This window comes from Bos javanicus, chromosome 12, assembly GCF_032452875.1.
Source record: "Bos javanicus breed banteng chromosome 12, ARS-OSU_banteng_1.0, whole genome shotgun sequence".
Taxonomy (NCBI): Eukaryota; Metazoa; Chordata; class Mammalia; order Artiodactyla; family Bovidae; genus Bos; species Bos javanicus.
In genome coordinates this window covers 84,549,808-84,571,153 of record NC_083879.1, presented here as the reverse complement: position 1 = coordinate 84,571,153, position 21,346 = coordinate 84,549,808, and the positions used below count along the sequence as shown (strand labels likewise).

The window sequence follows — 21,346 nt, the reverse complement described above, 5'->3', positions numbered from 1 at the left end:
GCTTTGCATCAGCAGTGTAAAATAATTAGGCCCAGACTACACACTGATTTGGTTCTAACAAACCAAGCATGTAAGAGAAAACTCTAAACAACCTTTTCCAAGTGACTTAACTGCTTTTGAGGCAAAATACAAGAATATTTATTGAAATAAAAAATACCACCTGAAAAAGTAAAATTCACAACATTTGATATCTAATGAAAAATAATTATCAGAATACTGTCACAGACCCTGTAGATATTAAAAGTGTAGTGAGGGAATGTCACAAACAACTCTTTATACTAATAAAAAAAATTATCAATTTAAACAGTGCAACTCCTTAAGACTACAAATTACTGAAATCCAACCAAGATGAACTAGGCAACATGAATGTTCCTAGAACTATTAAATGAATTGAATTCATACTTAAAATTCTCCCAAATAAGAAATCTCCATACCTAAGTGGTATATCTAGTAAATTCTACCAAATATTTAAAGAATGGGCTTCCTTGATAGGTCAGTTGGTAAAGAATCCGCCTGCAATGCAGGAGACCCCGGTTCAAATCCTGGGTCAGGAAGATCCCCTGGAGAAGGGATAGACTACCCACTCCAGTATTCTTGGGCTTCCCAGGTGGCTCAGCTGGTAAAGAATCCACCTGCAATGTGGAAGACCTGGGTTTGATCCCTGGGTCGTGAAGATCCCCTGGAGAAGGGAAAGGCTACCCACTCCAGTATTCTGGCCTGGAGAATGCCATGGACTGTATAGTCCATGGGGTCATAAAGAGTTGGACATGACAGAGCGACTTTCACTTCATTTCATTTAAAGAATAATTAACACCAATTCATTGCAACCTTTTTCATGACGTAGAAGACAGGATATAATCCTGGAGAAAATGCTTGCTAATTAAATGTTTAATACATACATGTCTTCAGAATCTATAAAGAACTCTAAAAATCGATGAGCACAGAGCAAAATTAGGCAAGACATCTGAACAGAAAATTCATCAGAGAAGATGGATGCGTAGCAAACACGCCCATGGGAAGGTGGCTGACACCGTTAGTCGCTAGAAAAGTGCAAAGCAAACTCACAGTGAGATGCTGCTTATATTCATTAGAATGTCACAAACGACATGACTGATCACGCCAGAGCTGGAGAGGATGTGAGTGACTAGAACTTTCATACCCTGCTGGTGGGAATACAAAATGGTATGACCATTTTGGAAAACAGTTTGGTATTTTTTAAAAAGTTTAACATATGCTACCCATATGCCTGAGTCATCCCACTCCTATATTTCTACCCCCAAGTCCATCCCTCAAATGAAAACATGCATGCAAAGATTGGGACACAAGTGTTCATGGCAGCTCTCCTTATAATAGCAAATACTGGGAGAAACCTAAATACCGACCAACAGGTGAGTGAACAGTCAAAAGGAATACAACCCAGCAAAACCCGGATGACACGCAACCACACGGTGAAATGTCAGCATTATTATGGTAATCAAAGGAGCCGGATTAAAAACAAAGAGTACACAATTTATGATCCCATTTGTAAAATGCCTTAGAAAATGAAACGAATCTACAATGAGCAACAGCATCAGTGCTTGCTTGGGGCTGAAGAAGCAGAGATGGGAAAGGAGGTGAGACTACCGAACGGGCAGGAGGAGTCTTCTGGGGCCACTGGGCACATTCACCGAGTTGATTTGTGAAAGGGTTTCTGAGATGTGAAATGAAAGTCAGTCTCACTCAGTCGTGTCTGACTTTGTACAACCCCATGGACTGTAGCCCAGCAGGCTCCTCTGTCCATGGGATTTTCCAGGCGAGAGTACTGGAGTGGGTAGCCATTCCCTTCTCCAGGAGATCTTCCCAGCCCAGGGATCAATCCCAGGTTTCCTGCATTGTCAGCAGATTCTTTACCATTTGAGCCACCAGGGAAGCCCTCTGAGATGTAGGTTTATGTCAAAACTTGTCATTTTTTTAAACCGAAAAACAGGTGCCGTTTACCACATGCCAATCATCATTTATTAAAACTGTTAAATTTTTGAGAAATAAGTAAATTCACATTCATAAAGAGAATTCAGAGAAACAACAAAAAAATCTGTTCTGGATGCTTACAATAGAAACCAACGTTCTTGCTTCTTCTGATGTTTAGTTTGTATGTTAAGTAAACACCAGAGGAATATCTCCTCTTGATGGAAAAAAAGCAAGGAAAACAGATTCAACATTTGCTGTTTATCTGAAATTTAACTGGATATCCTGTATCTTATCTGGCAATCTTACCTCCTCCCCAGGGCCCTAAGACACCCATCCATAATTTTTTTTTAACCCAAAGAAAGAAAGCCTTCCTCAGTGATCAATGCAAAGAAATAGAGGAAAACAATAGAATGGGAAAGACTAGAGATATCTTCAAGAAAATCAGACATACCAAGGGAACATTTCATGCAAAGATGGGCTCTTTAAATAAAGGACAGAAATGGTATGGACCTAACAGAAGTAGAAGATATTAAGAAGAGGTAGCAAGAATACACAGAAGAACTATACAAAAGATTTTCACAACCCAGATAACCACGATGGTGTGATCGCTCACCTAGAGCCAGACATCCTGGAATGTGAAGTCAAGTGGGCCTTAGGAAGCATCACTACAAACAAAGCTAGTGGAGGTGATGGAATTCCAGTGGAGCTATTTCAAATCCTAAAAGATGATGCTGTGAAAGTGCTGCACTCGATATGCCAGAAAAGCAGAGACATTACTTTGCCAATAAAGGTCCATCTAGTCAAAGCTATGGTTTTGCCAGTAGTCATGTATGGATGTGAGAGTTGGACTATAAAGAAAGCTGAGTGCCGAAGTATTGATGCTTTCGAACTGTGGGGTCGAAGACTAGAGTCCCTTGGACCACTAGGATATCCGACCAGTCTATTCTAAAGGAGATCAGTCCTGAATATTCATTGGAAGGACTGATGCTAAAGCTGAAACTCCAATACTGTGGCCACCTGATGCGAAGAGCTGACTCATTGGAAAAGACCCTGATGCTGCGAAAGACTGAAGGCGGGAGGAGAAGGGGACAACAGAGGATGAGATGGTTGGATGGCATCACCGACTCGATGGACATGAGTTGGAGCAAGCTCCGAGAGTTGATAATGGACAGGGAAGCCCGGCGTGCTGCAATCCACGGGGTCACAAAGAGTCAGACACAACTGAGCGACTGAACTGAACTGAACAACTTAAGTAGTAGCCACCAGTCCTGTATCTGGTCCTGTGTTAGGTACTCGGGACACAATCTATGATAGGAAACTGGTATATGTCACTAAGGTCACATCTAGATCATGTAGTAAGGAGATATTACGATAGAGTGGGAAGACCAAACTGCTTTATTCCCAGTATTTCCTATTCCAATACTAAAGAGTTGGGCTGGGGAAAGATGCCTTTGACGTTGCATTTCTAAGGTACGTTATAGCAGGTGTGAAGAAATGAACCATTCTCAGTGAGCACGCCCCAGGGGGTGTACTCACTAAGAGGCCCAACCTGCGCTGTAGAACAAGAAACACAACTAGGACACGGAAGCTGCGGCCGTATGAGCCCGTCGGTCACTTGCCATGAACCAAAGATGCTGGCTTAGGCACCGGAGGAAATGCAGACCCTGTTAGCAGAATGCGTTTGCTTTATTTGGAGTAAGGATCGAAATACAACAACGAATTAGAAGTCAACATACAAAAGAACCTAATTACACTGTGCTGCACCGCTCAGTCCGAGTGCAGGAAGAAGTTTATGGTGTCCACGCTGGTGCTGAAATGGGCGCACTGGGCACAGAAAATGAACTCCCTGCATGCCGGCTGCCCAGGTTTCCCGGCACCACTTACTGAAGAGACTGCCTTTCCCACTGAATAGTCTCGCCGCCTCTGTCAGAGACTAGGGGCCACAGGTGTGTGGGTTTACCTGTGGACGTCCTACCCTGTTCCATCGATCTGTATTTCTGTTTTTTGGGCCAGTCCCATATTGCTTTGATTAATGTAGTTTTGTAGTATAGCCTGAAGTTCGGGAGCCTAATTCCTCCAGCTCTGTTTCTCTCTCTCAAGACTGCTTTTTGGCTATTCGGGGTCTTTTGTGTTTCCATACAAAGTGTAAATATTTTTGCTCTAATTCTGTTAAAAATACCATTGATAATTTGGTAGGGATGGCACTGAATCTGTAGATTGCTCTGGTAGTGTGGTCATTTTCACAGTATTGATTACTCCAATCCAAGAACATGGTATATCCCTCCAGCTGTTTGTGTCATCTTTTATTCCCTTCAAAAATAAAATCTTCTTGCATCTAAATCTGTTCCAAATATACCTTTCACTGGGACAACACAGGTAGGTTTTTAACTGGTAGGTTAAAAACACAGGTTTTTAAGCCCAAGGAATGACTCCTTTTAATAAGTTTCTTCCTGATAATCCTACCAACGTTAATGTAGAAGCGGCATGTACGTCAGTCTCTAATGGGAAATGTAAAGGTACAACCTGCTTGTTTTACTATCTTGGTAAATAACCATTGCTTTATTAAATCTAGTCTATAAATGATTGCTTCTATTCCTCAGCTTTGTAGAGCTCTAATAGACGTTTCTTTAAAAAAAAAAAAAAAGTGAAGGATGTAATTTTGCTGAGTGCCACACTTGGTGTGCTAGTTCCTGAGTGGGACTCTGATTTGTAGTGTCATGATGGTCAGAGCTGGAACAAAGTCATGTTGCCCCATCTCTAACCATCTGGCAGTGGTTGAAAAAGATTTTCATTCCTATTAAAGTATTTCTTCTTGAGTCTCTCACTATGTGCATTGATAATTTTCAGGTCACTCTGTATGATTCATTTTCCTGCAAACTTCATTGTTTTGAATACATTAGAAGTTCTTTCCTAATATAAGTTATCCCATTTTTGACAACTGTGAAGAAAATAGCTGAGAACTATGTACAGAAATACATTGGAATTTTTTTGGTCGTAAGTGGAGAGAGATCTGTAAGAATATTAGTTTAAAAAAGTTGTCCTCACCGTACTTTTAAAACCATGAATTAAAAAAAAGTAAGAATTTACTAATAATAAAACAAATTACTTTTATTCCTCCAAAAGTGATTTCCACTAAATGCAGAAATCTTTATTTCACTTATTAACTTGCCACAAAAGTGAATTTTCAGCTGTAAGTAATAGGGTCTCACAATGATGTAGGAAATGGTTCAGGTGAGTATACTGTGAAGATAGTAGTAAGTGGGTCAGCTCTACCTATAAATTAACTCTTAGTTAATAATAGCTTCTCCTTTAAATACAGATCATGAAACCAGTGTCTATTGTGATGTTTTTATTCCTAAAAGTATTTTTACCACGTAAATTGATCCTCCACTTTACAGTATTATGGAGAGTACTTTCAGTTAACAGAGCATTTCAAAGAACAAAGAAAGATCCATCAAATGAAGCCATTTTAAAAATCAATATAGAATGCTAACCCATGCACTGCTGTATAATTATAATACGACTAGAAATTTCAGAGAAGGACTCAGTGTTTTTTGAGGAGTGAGAATAATATTAAGCTGTGACAAAGGCAAGCCTGGGATCTTTATCTCATACTAAAGTTTAAATGGCTACCCGAAAATGGGAATTTTTAAGGACCTCTCTGGCAGTCTGGGGGCTTCCCTGGTGCCTCAGTAAAGAATCTGCCTGCAATGCAAGAGACCTGGGTTCGATCCCTGGGTTGGGAAGATCCCTGGGAGAAAGGAATGGCTTCCTGCCCCAGTATTCTTCCCTGGAGAATCCCATGGACAGAGGACCCTGGCTGGCTGCAGTCCATGGGGTCACAAAGAGTCAGACACAACTGAACAACGAACACACAGACACACACACACACACACACACACACTCACACACACACTCACACACACAGTGGCAGTCCAGTAGTTAAGACTCCATGCTTCCACTGCAGGGGGTTTGATCCCTGGTCGGAAACCAAGACCCTCCATGTTGCATGGCATGACCAAGAAAAAGGCATGATGACACCATACATTTTAATTGGTTGGCCCCGGAACGCATCTCATATAGATGCGCTGAATGATACTAATGCATACTACTTGTTGGACACAGAATTTAGGGCTCAGTTATAAGATGATACAGGAAACTAAAAGGCTATTCATGTCCCAGCTTATTGAACAAATGTTTCTCAGCCGCCTATTATATGCATATTGTTGCTGTTTAGTCCTTAAGTCATGTCCGACTCTTTGTGACCCCATGGACTGTAGCCCACCAGGCTCCTCTGTCCATGGGATTCCTAGGCCAGAATACTGGAGTGGGTTGCCACTTCCTTCTCCAGGGGATCTTTCTGACCCACGTCAGAATCGAACCCATGTCTCCTGCATTGGTGGCTCTTTACTGCTGAGCCCCCTGAGAAGCCCCGTTATGTGCGTATAGAAGAAGGCTTTCTGTAACAGGGCTTCTAGTCTACTGGGAATGACAGAGGTTAAAGACTCATGAGATGCAAGGGTACTCAGATAAGTAGAGGTTAAAGAGAGCTTTGGTGACCTATTTTCTGGTATGCCAGGGACAGTCCCAGTTTATACCTATATTTCTGGCAAGATTATTAACAGTGGCCCTATTTCACTCTTAAACTTGCCCTGGTTTGGTCAACATGCACATGATCATTCTTATCACTGGAAAAACAAAATATTAGATTCTAGAATTCTTGCTGTAATATACTGCTTAGAGACTAGGGACAGAGTTCTAAATTTTGTGCATATGACGTTAATACGCAAATGACCTTATGTTTAGTATTTACTCATTGGACTCTCACTGGGAAACTGATGAGAGACTTGGCACTGACACACACCACAAACAAGCTCTAAATCAGGCACGTCATTAATGTGACTACCACGCACTGAATGTTTCTGCCCCCCCCCCCCCCAAGAAACTTCATATATTGAGACCCTCATGCCCAATGTGACTGCATTTACCTTTAGACCCTTTAGGAGGTAGTTAAGGTTAAATGAATTCATCAGGATGGAGCCCTAATTCAAAAGAACTACTGTCCTTTGAGCCAGAGGCATTAGAATTTTTACTGTCTCTCTCTATCTCCCTGGCACCTTGATCTTGGATTTCCAGTCTCCGGAACTGTAAGGAAACAAATGCCAATTGTTTAAGCCACCCAGACTACGGTATTTTGTTACGGCAGCCAAACAGACTAATACAATGACTAACCGCTCAGAATGTTACACTGAAGGGCCCTCAGCTCCGAGCAAGTCATCTGGAACCTTTTTAGTTAAGTCTGAGCCAAGTCAGAAAAATGGAAAGAATGCTTCAGAAACAGCCAGTTCACTTATGCATATGGAATTTGGGACATTTAATTCAGAAAGTCAAGATAGTCACATTTGGGCTTTCAATTCCTTTGGGACTGAATGTCTCTGGACTTTCATTTGCAATATGTATTAATCCTTCTCATCAGGAACATAATAACAGAAGAAGATTTATAGTCAAATCTGAGAACATTACGGCTTTCCTGGTGGCTCCGACGGTAAAGAATCAGCCTGCAATGCAGGCGTTCTGGGCTCCATCCCTGGGTCAGGAAGATTCCCTGGAGAAGGAGATGGCAATCCAGTCCACTATTCTTGCCTGGAGAATCCCAGGGAGAGAGGAGCCTGGTGGGCTACAGCCCATGGGATTGCCAAGTCAGACACAACTGAGCAACTAACACTTGGGAATATTTAGGCACTGGGATTTTATTACTGGAGTTACTCTTTTGTTTTAATATTTTCACTTATTCTCATTGCAGAATCTCTGATGGGCTCTGTTGCACAATGTGTCAGAACGGGGTTTGAGATGGGAGATAAAATGCATTATAGTCTTGAAAACAGAGTGGCCTTGAAATCAATTAAAGTAATGCACTGTTGGCCCACTTCAAAATCTTTGGGTACAAAATCTATATTGCTTCTCAGTGGTCCCAGAAGACATGCAGGGAAGCAGTGGGTGAAGACAAAGGAAAGAATATTCTGAAAGCCTCAGCTGTCCCCCAGGAGCAAAGCCAGTCCCCCTGTTATTGCAGGCTTCCTGGATGAGATCTGTGGTCAGAACACGATACAAGGCACGGGGCTGGCCAAGGACACTTCCTCGTCTCTGCTGCTTCCTTAGAGTCAGAGGTAGGGTGATGCTCTGGGTCACTCTCTGATCCTTCACGATTCGAGGGAAGGGGAGGTGGCCAGCTAATCTAATCTAACCAGTAATTTTAATGAGAAGAAAGACAAGATTCTCAGCTGTTTGAGAACTGTTTGGAAGAAAAGTTGTCTTCCTTCTTTTCTGCGAGGTCCATGCTTTACCTGAGCAGCATCTGTCATTGGATGGTCTGCCTAAGCCCACATTGTCTGTAATTGGGGGAGGAGGGTAATTCTGCCCAATTCTGGGGTTCCACTAGCAGACACTGTTGCCTCTCATGCCAAGCAGTGTCCTTCAATCTAGACTTTATGCAAGAAATGTAACATTTTGATCGTTTTTGTCTTCTCAGTTTGGTCAAGAACTAGATAAGTAAAATGATAGGAATCAGGTCCAATTCAATGAACTACTGATAACTGGAGCTTCTTTGTGGATTCCTGAGTTCCTAAGATCATTTAGATACTATGAATGAAAACTATCACCGATGTCTCATTCAACAGTACACCTATAAAGCTCTCCTATAAAGAGAATCATATAATTCATAAGGAATGAAACAAGCGACTTAGGTAATTATTTAAGAGTGGTTTGGCCCTGCAAGCAAGGTCATTTTGCAATTATGTTTTACCTGACATAACTTATAATTAAAAATATTAAGTTGTATCGGTGGAGGCTGGAAATGGGGGAGCCCAGTTAAATCAAATAATAAGATTCAGAATTCTGGGATGAAATTTTTTGGATGTACTCCCAAAATTTTATTAAAAATAAAGTATAGCTCTCAATATACTGAATTCACCCTTTGAAAATAACTTCTGGTCTATTTCCCTGATTTTGGTTGTTTCATATTGAATGCTTTCTTGTTGCTGTTTAGTTGCTAAGTCCTGTCTGTATCTTCTGAGACTCCGAGTACTACATCCCACCAGGCTCCTCTGTCGATGGGGTTCTCCAGGCAAGAATACGGAAATGCATTGCCATTTCCTTCTCCAGGGGATCTTCCTAACCCAGGGATCGAACTTCTGTCTCCTGCACTGGCAGTCTGATTCTTCACCACTGAGCCACCTGGGAAGCCTTGACTAAGTGGAATCATATCTTGGTTTTGAATCATTTAGACTGGTCAGTTTTGGGTATCATCTCCAATGTTGTTTGAAAGTGAAGTCTTTTTGATTTCAATTTTCATATGATTTTTAAGGAAAACATTCTCCATTTTCAAGCGCCATTTTTCTCACTCTTCTTGAGCTGATTTTCGGAGGTCGTCACCTGCTGCAGTGTCAGCACCACACAGATTTGTGGTGCGTGTGATCTCTAGTGAGCACGGCAGTAACTTCTGTCCAGGAAACTCCGCAGAATTAACCGGACTGTTCATCAGGAAACCGAGCAAAGGCCATCCAGGGTCAAGAGTCTAGTGCTGGGTTTCTTTGCCCCCACTAATGTCATAGAGCTGTTTGGGCATCCCTGTGGTCTGGCCTGTGGCTGCGAAAAGCAGTCACGCCTAAAGAGACTGCACATATCGTGGAAAAAGTAGAAGGAGCAGGTCCTTGAGGACATGGCCACTATCAGCACCAAGGCTGACGGAGGAGCAGTTAAAAATCCACAGGGCTGAGGTGTGTGAGGCTCTGGACCACCAGCACGCTCCTTGGGATCTCGGTTTTCTCAACTCTAAAGCGGGCAGGGACTGATAATGCAGCTCGTGGGGACGCTGCGAGGATTTGATGAGACAACGCTTTTGGTCAGTCCTGATCAATCTCACCCAAGGCAAAAGTCCCGCAATTGTTACACTAACAGGTGTGTAGTGAGAGCAGTCACCCCAAAAAAGGTTATTATGAGGAACAGAGTCACGTATAACATGCAGATCTGGAGCTTCACCCACGGCGGGAATTCAACAACACCCATCAGTGACGCCCCAGGCACTCCTGACGGCAACTTCCCGAGGCGTAAGGGCACTCTGAGTCAGTAAAACGCCTGAATAAATTAAGCTGTTAAGTAGCTTCAGTCGTGTCTGACTCTGTGCGACCCAAGAGACCGCAGCCCACCAGGCTCCCCCGTCCCTAGGATTCTCCAGGCAAGAACACTGGAGTGGGTTGCCATTTCCTTCTCCAAGAATAAATTAAGAGTGAATGGAATAATGACAAAGAAGTGAGTGGTGAAGGAATGAGTAAATTAATGCTTTCATGGGAGACCATCTAGCTTATTAGAGTAGAAATTAGGATCAAGGCCAGATACTGGGGATAAAAGAGCAAACATCAAAGTCACCTTTCACAACCTGTCCCTTTTTCGATGGAAAAACATGCCCCAAATTCTATCAGAAAGAAGACAAGACTAGATAAAGGGTTAGGCACCCATGGGTCAAAACCACCCACCTTCTGTTAATGCCCACAAAGTTTAGCTGCGGTCTTGGCTGGCAGACTTGGAAAGGTCGTGCACGTGATAAATAAACTCTCCTCACTTGTTCACTGACAGGCTGTCTACGTGTCAATGGCTACCTCGTGGCTACCTTCTGCCACGAGGCAGAGCTGAGTAGCTATGTCAGTGATCTTGTGGCCTGTAAACCTCTTATAGAAAAAATTTGCAGATCTCCAGTAGATTAGAGGGGAATTTTATGATTCTTAATCCATTGAGCAGTAGAAAAAATTCCCAATAAAGATAAACCTAATTGTATTTAAACTGAAATGGCCTCGAGAATCTATTATACTTCTCATTCCTATTTTTATATTTCATTGAAAAATAACAGGTCCTCATTCCTCCCCAACCTCATTAAACTTTAGACAATCAGCCAACCCTGCAGAAGGGTTTTAGCAGAAAGAATACGCTGAGACTTGGCAAAATTATCCCTGAAGAAACTATATCCCTTGCCAGTTACATTAGAATATTTAACAGCTCCTAAACATGTTAATTCTCATTTCTATTAAAGATGTATTGACAGTAACTGACATCACTTCCAAGGAACAAGGAAGACGTTCAGACGATCCCAGCCTGGACCTGGAGCTGGTGAGTGCTGCACGGCGGGGCGGCCTTGGCCCTTTCATTCAACCCAATCAGCTGACGAGCATCTCCTTTCATCTGTCTCCACGCACCCAATTTAACGTCATGGCTGTGTGCCTTCACGGCCTGACCTTTCAGCAACAACTGTGTCATTTAAACAAGCTAAATGACTCTATTTCTACGAGGGATCTCATCCAGGAACAATCTCAAAACAGAGATCACAGGTCCTCACCTTGCCAAGCATAATACCAGTCCCTGCAGTGCTTTTACTGGACAAGCCCTTCTGTCTTCTGCAAATAAGGCACCTCATTAAAGGGTCAACCTCTCCCCGTGTTGGGGATACTGTCCTGCTCTCCCCTCCAGCCACAGAGAAGTCCATACACAAATGACGTGCATGACCCTTCCAAGTCTGCCACCCAAGACCCACAGCAAGATCCTCAAAGATGTGCCTTTTACATCTGGAAAAAGATTACCATTCAAAAGGCTAGCACCCTGAGAAGAGTGGAGATGCATAGGACTAAAATCTGGTATGCCCCTGCATGACCATTAAAAAGCCACGTTACCTATAATGTCGTAAGCATCATTGTTCCCTGTTCAGTTGCCAAGTCGTGTCCGAGTCTTTGCAACCCCATGGCCTGCAGCACGCTAGGCTTCCCTGTCCTTCACTGTCTCCCGGAGTTTGCTCAAACTCATGTTCATTGAATCAGTGATGCCATCCAACCATCTCATCCCCTGTTGCCCCCTTCTCCTCCTGCCTTCAATCTTTCCTAGCATCAGGGTCTTTTCCAATGAGTCAGCTCTTTGCATCAGGTGGCCAATGGGTCAGCTCTTTCTTTGCATCAGAGACCACTTGAGGCCAGATTCAAGGAATGCAGGCCCTGCATACATCCAGACCCTTATCAGCATCCCTGCCCTTGCACCACTGGATAAAACTCCCCTCCTAATCCCCCGGGTGGTTGGGATACACTGGATAAAACTCCCCCCCTAATTCCCTGGGTGGTTGGGATACACTGGATAAAACTCCCCCACTAATCCCCCAGGTGGTTGGGATACACTGGATAAAACTCCCCCACTAATCCCCCAGGTGGTTGGGATACACTGGATAAAACTCCCCCACTAATCCCCCAGGTGGTTGGGATACACTGGATAAAACTCCCCCACTAATCCCCCAGGTGGTTGGGATACACTGGATAAAACTCCCCCCCTAATCCCCCAGGTGGTTGGGATACACTGGATAAAACTCCCCCACTAATCCCCTGGGTGGTTGGGATCCACAGTTTTTGAGAAGCACAGTGTGCCCACTGTATCCTTCTTTGCTCCACAAAGCAACAAAGCTGCTCTTTTCCACTTCACTTAAAATTCTGTCTCTGAGATTCAGTTTTGCACCAGAGCACAAAGGCAGAGCTTTCGGCGTCATTTCGTTACTTGCATGTTATCCCTTTAAGAGGATGTTGTTGCTGTTGTTTAGTCACTACGTCACGTCTGGGTCTTTTGTGACCCCATGGACCATCGCTTGCCAGGCTCCTCTGTCCATGGGATTTCCAAGGCAAGACTACTGGGGTGGGTTGCCATTTCCTTCTCTCGGGGATCTTCCCGACCCAGGGATTGAACCTGCCTCTCCTGAACTGCAGACATATTCTTTACCACTGAGCCACCAGGGAAGCCCCCAAGAGGATGTGGTAGCTTGTCCCAAGTTGGCTGCTGTCAATCGCCTGCTTCCTAACAAAAATATCTTAGCTGCTCTGCAACTTTTTTGACCAGTAACATACAGAGGAAGTGATGCTGTGCTAATTCCCAGCCCAGCTTGTAAGAGAAGTTCAGGTTTCCTCTCTTGCCCCTGGGAACAGAGCCACAAGGCAAGAAGTCAAGACTATTCTGCTGGAGAAAGATCACATGGAGGAACACTGAGGTGCCAGGCACAGGGATGAGACGCTGTCTCGTCCGTCCATCGTAGGCCAGCCTCTCCCGCTATATGGCCTCAATGGCTGGAGAAACCCCAAGCAAGTATTGCCCCACTAAGCCCAGTTATCCCACAGAAGTGGGAGAAATAAAACTGCTGTTTCATGGCACTAAGTTTTGGGACAACTGCTAACTGAGCCAGAAGTGTACACACCCCCACTCTTTCTTACCTGCTCCCTGGTGGCTCAGCAGTAAAGAATTCACTTGCAATGCAGGAGACTGCCTGCAATACAGGAGACTCTGGTTTGATCCCTGGATTGGAAGATCCTGTGGAGAAGGAAATGGCAACCCACTCCAGTATTCTTGCCTGGAGAATCCCATGGACAGAAGAGCCTGGTGGGCTACAGTCCATGGGGTTGCAAGAGTCGGACATGACTTAGCAACTAAACCACCACCACCATCACCTGGGTTACCTCCAGTAAGTAAGGCGATTCTCCAAACCACAGGTGTCGGCCTAGGCCAGGTGGCCGCTTTAACAATCGAATATAAGAGAGCAACAGATGCTGAATCTCAGTACACGTTGTAACAGCCACTCAGTCAAGCCTCTTCTCCCCTGATACAGGAAGGACATGTCCTAGACCCGGGCTATTCCTTAACCCGGGGTGCATCATGAAAAAGAGACCCAAATCAGAGATGATTCAAGCTAAAGTGTGTGACTTCTGCTGCTGCTAAGTCACTTCAGTCGTGTCTGACTCTGTGCGACCCCACAGATGGCAACCCACCAGGCTCCCCCATCCCTGGGATTCTCCAGGCAAGAACAATGGAGTGGGTTGCCATTTCCTTCTCCAATGCATGCAAGTGAAAAGTGAAAGTGAAGTTGCTCAGTCATGTCCAACTCTTAGCAACCCCATGGACTGCAGCCTACCAGGCTCCTCCGTCCATGGGATCTTCCAGGCAAGAGTACTGGAGTGGGGTGCCTTCTCCAGTGTGACTTCTAAATACAGTCAAATATAAAAGAGAAAGAAACCTTTGTTGTTGCAAGCCACTGACTTGGAATTTTATGTTCTACAGAATGTACTGGTGTGTCTGTCTTTTACAAAGCCATCAGAAAGTTCTCACAAACTGAAGGATCCAACTAACATTAGAGATAGCTGTTGAAATGGAAGACGATGGCAGATCTTTCCTGTTCAGTTTCGAGCGTAGACCCAGAAGCACGAGGGGTGGCTGGCAGCCCAGCCCAGTGCTCATGATGGTGTCCATGCACACAGGGAAACCCGCCCTCGCCCACGGAGCCTGTGGTCTAGCAGAGACATAGCGACTTTCTTCTGCAAAGGGCCAGAGAGTAAGTATTTTACCTTTGTATGTCAAGAGGCAAAAATGAGGATATTATGTCAGTTCAGTTCAGTCGCTCAGTCGTGTCTGACTCCTTGCGACCCCATGAATCGCAGCACGCCAGGCCTCCCTGTCCATCACCAACTCCCAGAGTTCACTCAAACTCACGTCCATCAAGTCGGTGATGCCATCCAGCCATCTTTTCCTCTGTCGTCCCCTTCTCCTCCTGCCCCAAATTCCTCCCAGCATCACAGTCTTTTCCAATGAGTCAGCTCTTCGCATGAGGTGGCCAAAGTACTGGAGTTTCAGCTTCAGCATCATTCCTTCCAAAGAACACCCAGGGCTGGTCTCCTTTAGGATGGACTGGTTGGATCTCCTTGCAGTCCAAGGGACTCTCAAGAGTCCTCTCCAACACCACAGTTCAAAAACATCAATTCTTCGGCGCTCAGCCTTCTTCACAGTCCAGTCTTACGTCCATTCATGACTACTGGATATTATGTAGGTAACCATTTAATATTTGACAATTTTAAAATGTAGAAGACATTCTTATCTCTCAGGTCATAACACAAGTGGCAGGCCAGATCCGATCTGATTGTCTGCTAACCTCTGCTCCAGTGAATATTTGATAAATATGAATAAATAATATTTGGATATAATATTATTCATAAATACTACTCATAAATATTCATAATAAATGAATATTTCCAGTGAATGTATAACAAGTATAATACATAAGGTCTTTCTGAAGCTTAGAGAAGAGACACAAACCATTTGGGGATTTTATAAATGATTTTTCAATAAGAGGATGGCTGAGTGAATCTTAAATATCAAGTAAATGTCACTGAGTAAATAGACAAAACAGTAGAAATGTGATTACGTGAGCAGAGACACAAGTTGTTGAAACCCCATGATATGTACATGTTAACTTGACTTCCTCCCATCAGCACAAGGGTATCATGTAACACAAACAAGGTGTCCAAAACTTCTCAGTCAAACCCCCGTGTAACAGGTTTGCTATCTGTTGACCCCATAGAAACATATACCCACAAACACAGGTGCCTCAGCCAGCTCAGGAGACCACAGAGCTGGAGGGTTATAGCAGCAGAAGTGTGTCTTCTCAAAGTTCTGGAGGCTGGGATGTACAGCATGAAGGTGTGGGCTCATTCAGTTTCTACTGAGGTCTCCTCCTGGTCTGCAGACAGATGCCATCCCACTGGGCTTCCCTGGTGGCACAGGAGGAAAGAACCTGCCTGCAGTGCAGGGGGACCCAGGTTTGATCCCTGAGTGGGGAAGATCCCAGGGAGAAGGAAATGGGAGCCCACTCCAGTATTCTTGCCTGGGAAACCCCACGGACAGAGGAGCCTGGAGGGCTATAGTTCAGGGTCGCAAAGAGTTGGACGCAACGTAGTGACTAACCCAGCACCACGTTGCCTTCCCACTGCAAGTTTAGAGAGCAGAGAAGGAGATGCTCTCTGGCGATTTTTCCTATAGGGACACTAATCCTATTGGTTCAGAGCCCCACCCTTATGACCTCATTTAACCTTAATTACCTCCTCATAGAACCATCTCCCTGGAGAAGGAAATGGCAACCCACTTCAGTACTCTTGCCTGGAAAATTCCATGATGGAAGAGCCTGGTAGGCTACAGCCCATGGGGTTGCCAAGAGTCGGACTCGACTGAGTGACTTCACTTTCTTTCTTTCCGTAGTTCCTTTTGGAGAAGGAAATGGCAATGTGCTCCAGTGTTCTTGCCTGGAGAATCCTATGGATGGAGGGGCCTGGTGGGCTATGGTCTATGGGATTGCAAAGAGTCAGACACGACTAAGCAACTAACACACACACATACAGAACCATCTCCAAATACAGTCACCTCAGGGGTTAGGGTTTAACATACGACTATTAAGGAGAAACGATTCAGTCCACAGTACGTGATCCAATGATGTGTCGTGATTTGCACTTAATAATTTACTTCTATTGCTCTGTTCCTTCAGGACCTAAACTTGTGAGGTCTTTGCCATGGAGACAGTATCTTGCCTTATTACCCCACTCAGAAGCTACTGCTGCTATTAGGGGGAAAAATTCGACAAGCATGCTTCTTATTTAATCAAAAGAGGATTTCTCCACAAACACAATTCTCCACTTTTGATTAGGAAGTCTCAGAATGATGGACAGCTATTAAAGCCAAGAAATCAGGAGGCACATTTGCAAATACCATCGCGTCGCCTCTGGATTCCACAGAATATCCATTATCCACATCCACTGTCCTGCTGGGTTTCAGAAGCAATAAATGCAGGTCCGATGAATAGGTGCTTGTTTCAAAACCGGACATGGTTTTCTTTGTCCAGTATTTTTCCAGTAACCATACTCCTCTTTGTAAACTAAACAAAATAATTGGTTTGATGGGTTTCGGTCCTCTAACACGTAAGACAAGGTGATATGAACAGAAATGTTTTACGTAGGAATTGTTATATGATATTCTGGCAACCAAAAACTCCTACTAATTTGCACATTGAGGCTTTGTTTATACAACAATGCTTGACTGCCTGGGGGAACTTCAAGGTTCCGATGAGCTTTATGAATAAATACGTTGATGTGAATTGTGTTTTATTCAAGTTCTATAGAAACTGAGAATCTCTCTATGGATCAGTGTTTTTGTGATAATATTCCAGACAGGTGTCCTTTATTCAAGCAATATGGTGACAAATTTCCACTGAAATACATTAATAATTCCATTCATGTATGTGCTTAGTCACTCAGTTGTGTCCAACTCTTTGTGACCCCATGGACCGTAGCCTATCAGCCTCCTCTGTCCATGGGGATTCTCCAGGCAAGAATACTGGAGTGGGTTGCCATGCCCTCTGCCAGGAGATCTTCCCAACCCTGGGATCAAACCCATGTCTCCCACATTGCAAGCAGATTCTTTACCATCTGAGCTACCAGGGAAGTTCAATTCCATTTATACTGATATGCAATTATAAATAAGGATGATAAATTGAAACTCACATCTCCTTTTATGTAAGGGGCCAGTTAAGAAATGCAGAGATTTACCAAAAAGCATCATTTTTCCAGACAAATATAGTATAGCTATGCTCTCTGTTATGCAGAAACAGTACTTTAAATTGAACAACTATTAACCTCCAGTGCCAGCTTCGTTCTAAAACATTGACTAAACAGACAAATGCACAGGCACTGTGATTGAATAAGAGAAAGTCTCTGTCTAGAAGTCAGAATACAGCGAGAAATGTATATATGTGGAAAAGGGTACTTAATTTTCAAAGACAATCATTACAAATACTATTTTAATAGAGATAAGTCTTGGTAAGTATATATGTATATATATTAAATGAGACAAAAATAAAGGTCAAACATTTTTCTAATTATTATGCCATATAATATTGTATACACACACAGACTCGTGTTCTCCACCCTCTTCTGGGAAAATAGGACAGTTTAAGTGACTACTTGCTGGAGTAGCTATAAGGAAGATCCATGCAGCTATTAAAAATTATTCCAGAGAAACTCTGAGGGACACTTTAAAGCCAACTTTCTCTGATTGCATGAGTCTAAGACACTCTAACAAAATAAAGAGCAGAGAATGCATTGAATGAGCTTTAAAAAATTGTTTATAAAGTGAGATTAATCCTATTTCATATCCAATACAGAATCCATTTACAGTGCTCCAGAAACTTCAAATGTACACAGAACACTTGGAAATCTCAACAAATTTGCAAAGTTTTAATCCAGTAAATCAGTAAATGCCTGAGACTTCCTGGTGGCTCAGGTGGTAAAGAATCCGCCTGCAGCACAGGAGACCATGGTTCAATCCCTGGGTCGGGAAGATCCCCTGGAGAAGGGACTGGCTACCCACTCTGTATTCTGGCTTGGAGAATCCCTTGGACAGAGGATCCTAGTGGGCTACAGTCCATAGGGTCGCAAAGAGTCAGACAAGACTGAGCAACTAACACTTTCACTTTGCATCCTCAGCAAGTGCCCTTTGATAATCATCAAGGCATTCACATACTTCCAATCCTTGGTGGAAGAAAATCAAACCAAATAAAATAAAGATATAATCTCCAAGTGAGTAGATGTTCTAGGGCAGTGATTCTCTAAACGTTGTCCACATACCAGCAACACCAGCTTCACCTGGGAACTCGCTAAAGATGGTAATTTGCGGAACTCATCTACACCAGGGGCTTTCCGGGTAGCTCACCTGGTAAAGAATCCGCCTGCAATGTGGGAGACCCGGGTTCAATTCCCTGGGTCAGGAAGATCCTCTGGAGGAGGGCATGACAACCCAGTCCAGTATTCTTGCCTGGAGAATCCCCATGGTCAAAGGAGCCTGGTGGGCTACAGTCCACGGGGTTGCAAATAGTCAGACATGCCTGAGTGACTAAACACAGCACAGCACATCTAGACCAGCTGACTGACCTAGAGCACGGGGGCTGCCGCCCATAAATCTGTGTTTTAACACGCCTAAATGGACGCTAACATTGGAGAACCGTTGCTTTCAGCACAACTTGGGAAGGGAGTCAGTACTGCTGAATGAACCACAATTCATCAAGGCTGGGGACCCTCTGAGATCATATGATGTCTGCAGATAACAAAACCATACCCTTCTCCATCAGAGAAACCAGGGGTCCCGGGACCCCACTCTCTGTTGACTGTCGTCCAGAAGGTCTGGGGTAAATATGGGGATCTATTACTTTAAACTTGTATTGGGCAGGCTTCAAACTCATTGATCCAAAGACTTGGATTGAAAGGGGTGGGAAGGCTGACTTTTAATACTTAAATTCTTATGCATGACAAATACATACTCATGAACAGACCAAACATTTCTGGGGACTATAAACAGCTGTCCATTGGGGAACAGCAAGAGGCAGATCAGAACTACCAGACACCTCTCAGTGTAGAATGAGCAGTGATGGTACCACCACCATCCCCACCCAACAAAAGCACAAATAATCCTTTCATTCAGCACGTATTAATTCTTAATGTAGCCCTGTGTCCTGCCTAACGTTGCAGTTCCTCTCTATAGATAGGAGGCAGCGTGTCTCTTCACTCATGAATAAGCATCTTTTACGTTTAAATCAAATATTTTGTCTATCTGCACTACACATTCTGCAGGCTAAACATATTCATTCTCCAGATACTTTATCCCTAAATGTGGCGAATTTTATCTTCTCCCTTCTGAACAGTCGATCACTTCTTTAACAATGAATGGCTCACACGATGCTTACTTTCTTATTTGTGTCTTTGGGAAATTTAAAATGCACAATAAACAACTTCTATTTCTGTCCTCTGGAAAATACAAAGGTTAGAAACGCTAAATTTAGTCACAGTTTAAATAGTATGCCCTTTGTTATGACTATTTCCAACTGGGTGATTTAAGTTTTTTGGTTGATAGGTTGTTTGAGTTTAGCAGCTTCTTCATACCAGTGGCCCAAACTGCATTGCTGCTCAACCAAAGTCTTAAACTGTCTTCTTTTAGATAAATGGTTTCCCAAATAGATTTCACCACACTACTGTTGCTCTAATTTTTATCCATTAATGTTAAATTTTGTGCTCATAATATTGATATTACTTTATATCAATATCACTTTAAATTTCCTGTTTTTATATATGATTACCAAATACTTTCTTTTTTGTCCACACTGCTCTTATTGTTTGACTGCCTATAAAACAGATACTCTCATTATGTCCACTGCCTGTGTTCCAATAAAACTTTATTTACAAAAAAATAGGTAATGGGCTAAATTTGGCCCATGAGTATCAATGCTTCACCTAAAAAATATTTTGTTCATACATTTAAGGAGAAAATAATCCCACACATAGCTTCTTATATTCAATTATAATTTTAAGTCAATATTATAAGCAACAGTTTTATAAATCTTTAAATCCAAGGGAACCTAAATTTAAGGAACTATGAAAATTGTTTCCAAGTGACTGTCCTCAGTAAATTTAAAAGCTTTTTATATAAGTTTTTATATAAGTCATGGTTTCCCAGAGCATTTTGTTTACTCATGGTAAAAGAGTATGAACAATAGAAGAAATGCCAGAAAAGCAATCAGAAGGTCCACCTACAATAACACCAGTATGGTTCTGGGGATGGTGGACACGAGAGAAAAACCTACCTCGACAGGAAATCAGAGAAGGAAAGGCGGACAGGGTACCCGTGTCGGATGCTCTTCACCATCTCCAGGATCCCGACATACTGCAGCTGAGCAGACACGTAGAAGTTATCAAAGGTGTCTGGCAGCTTTGAGTTATTGGGCTTGATGCAATGAATAAAGTGTGGGGTGCACTTCTGAAGTTTCCCAGTAATATCCGTCAGAGTTTTCTAAGGAGAGAAGTAAAACACAACTGATTCTCCAGAGAAGACCCCAACTGACAAGGTTGGGAATTTTAAATAAAGGTTGGCAATTTGTAAATAAAAACCTTTATCTTCAGTCCATGATTCTTATGTATTATGCATTCACTCACTGTGTGTGTGTACATGTGTGTGCATGCTTACTTTTCTGAAGTTACTTAAGTGGTCAAAATGGAAGACAATTCCATGTAAAACCTTTACAGTCGATACAATCAAAACAGAAAATTTTGAAATCTGAAAACTTCACTAACCCTGAGTTGCGATGCAATGGTGGCTGGACCTCCCCGGTCAAGTCTTTGAAGAAATGTAGAATTTCCTTTCTTTTTTAATAACTGTAATGAAAACAAAAGGAAAGTGTGAGCAGGTTTGTTTTACTAAGTTCCCGTGTAGGAGAAAAAAAATTAACCCTCCCATGCATGTACGTTCACTCACAGGCAGATGGAGATTTAAAAGAGGCTATAAAAATCAGTGCCAAATGATTTTCTGCAATGGTGGGAAAATAGGCGACTACATGTAAAATAACCTTCACTGCGTCCTTTTAAGTCCGTGGCTGCCACCAATGTGCAACTACTTTAATTTGAGAATAAACAGACGTTGACTAGCTTGGTGGTACAAGAAACTGACCCTGGTCTTCTTAATTGTATTACTA

The 21,346-nt window shown here is 43.0% G+C and overlaps 1 protein-coding gene across 3 annotated transcripts in view; it reads right to left on the bottom strand.

The window, feature by feature from the left end:
* Positions 1-21,346, bottom strand: part of MYO16 (myosin XVI) — a 517,433-nt gene that overhangs the window by 116,277 nt on the left and 379,810 nt on the right. For all 3 annotated transcript variants that reach the window (XM_061435364.1, XM_061435363.1, XM_061435362.1), the window contains exons 26-27: positions 20,949-21,029; positions 20,462-20,667 (exon numbers count right to left, since the gene is read on the bottom strand). In XM_061435364.1, coding sequence (XP_061291348.1) covers positions 20,462-20,667; positions 20,949-21,029 — 287 coding nt within the window. The remainder of the gene's footprint in view (positions 1-20,461; positions 20,668-20,948; positions 21,030-21,346) is intronic.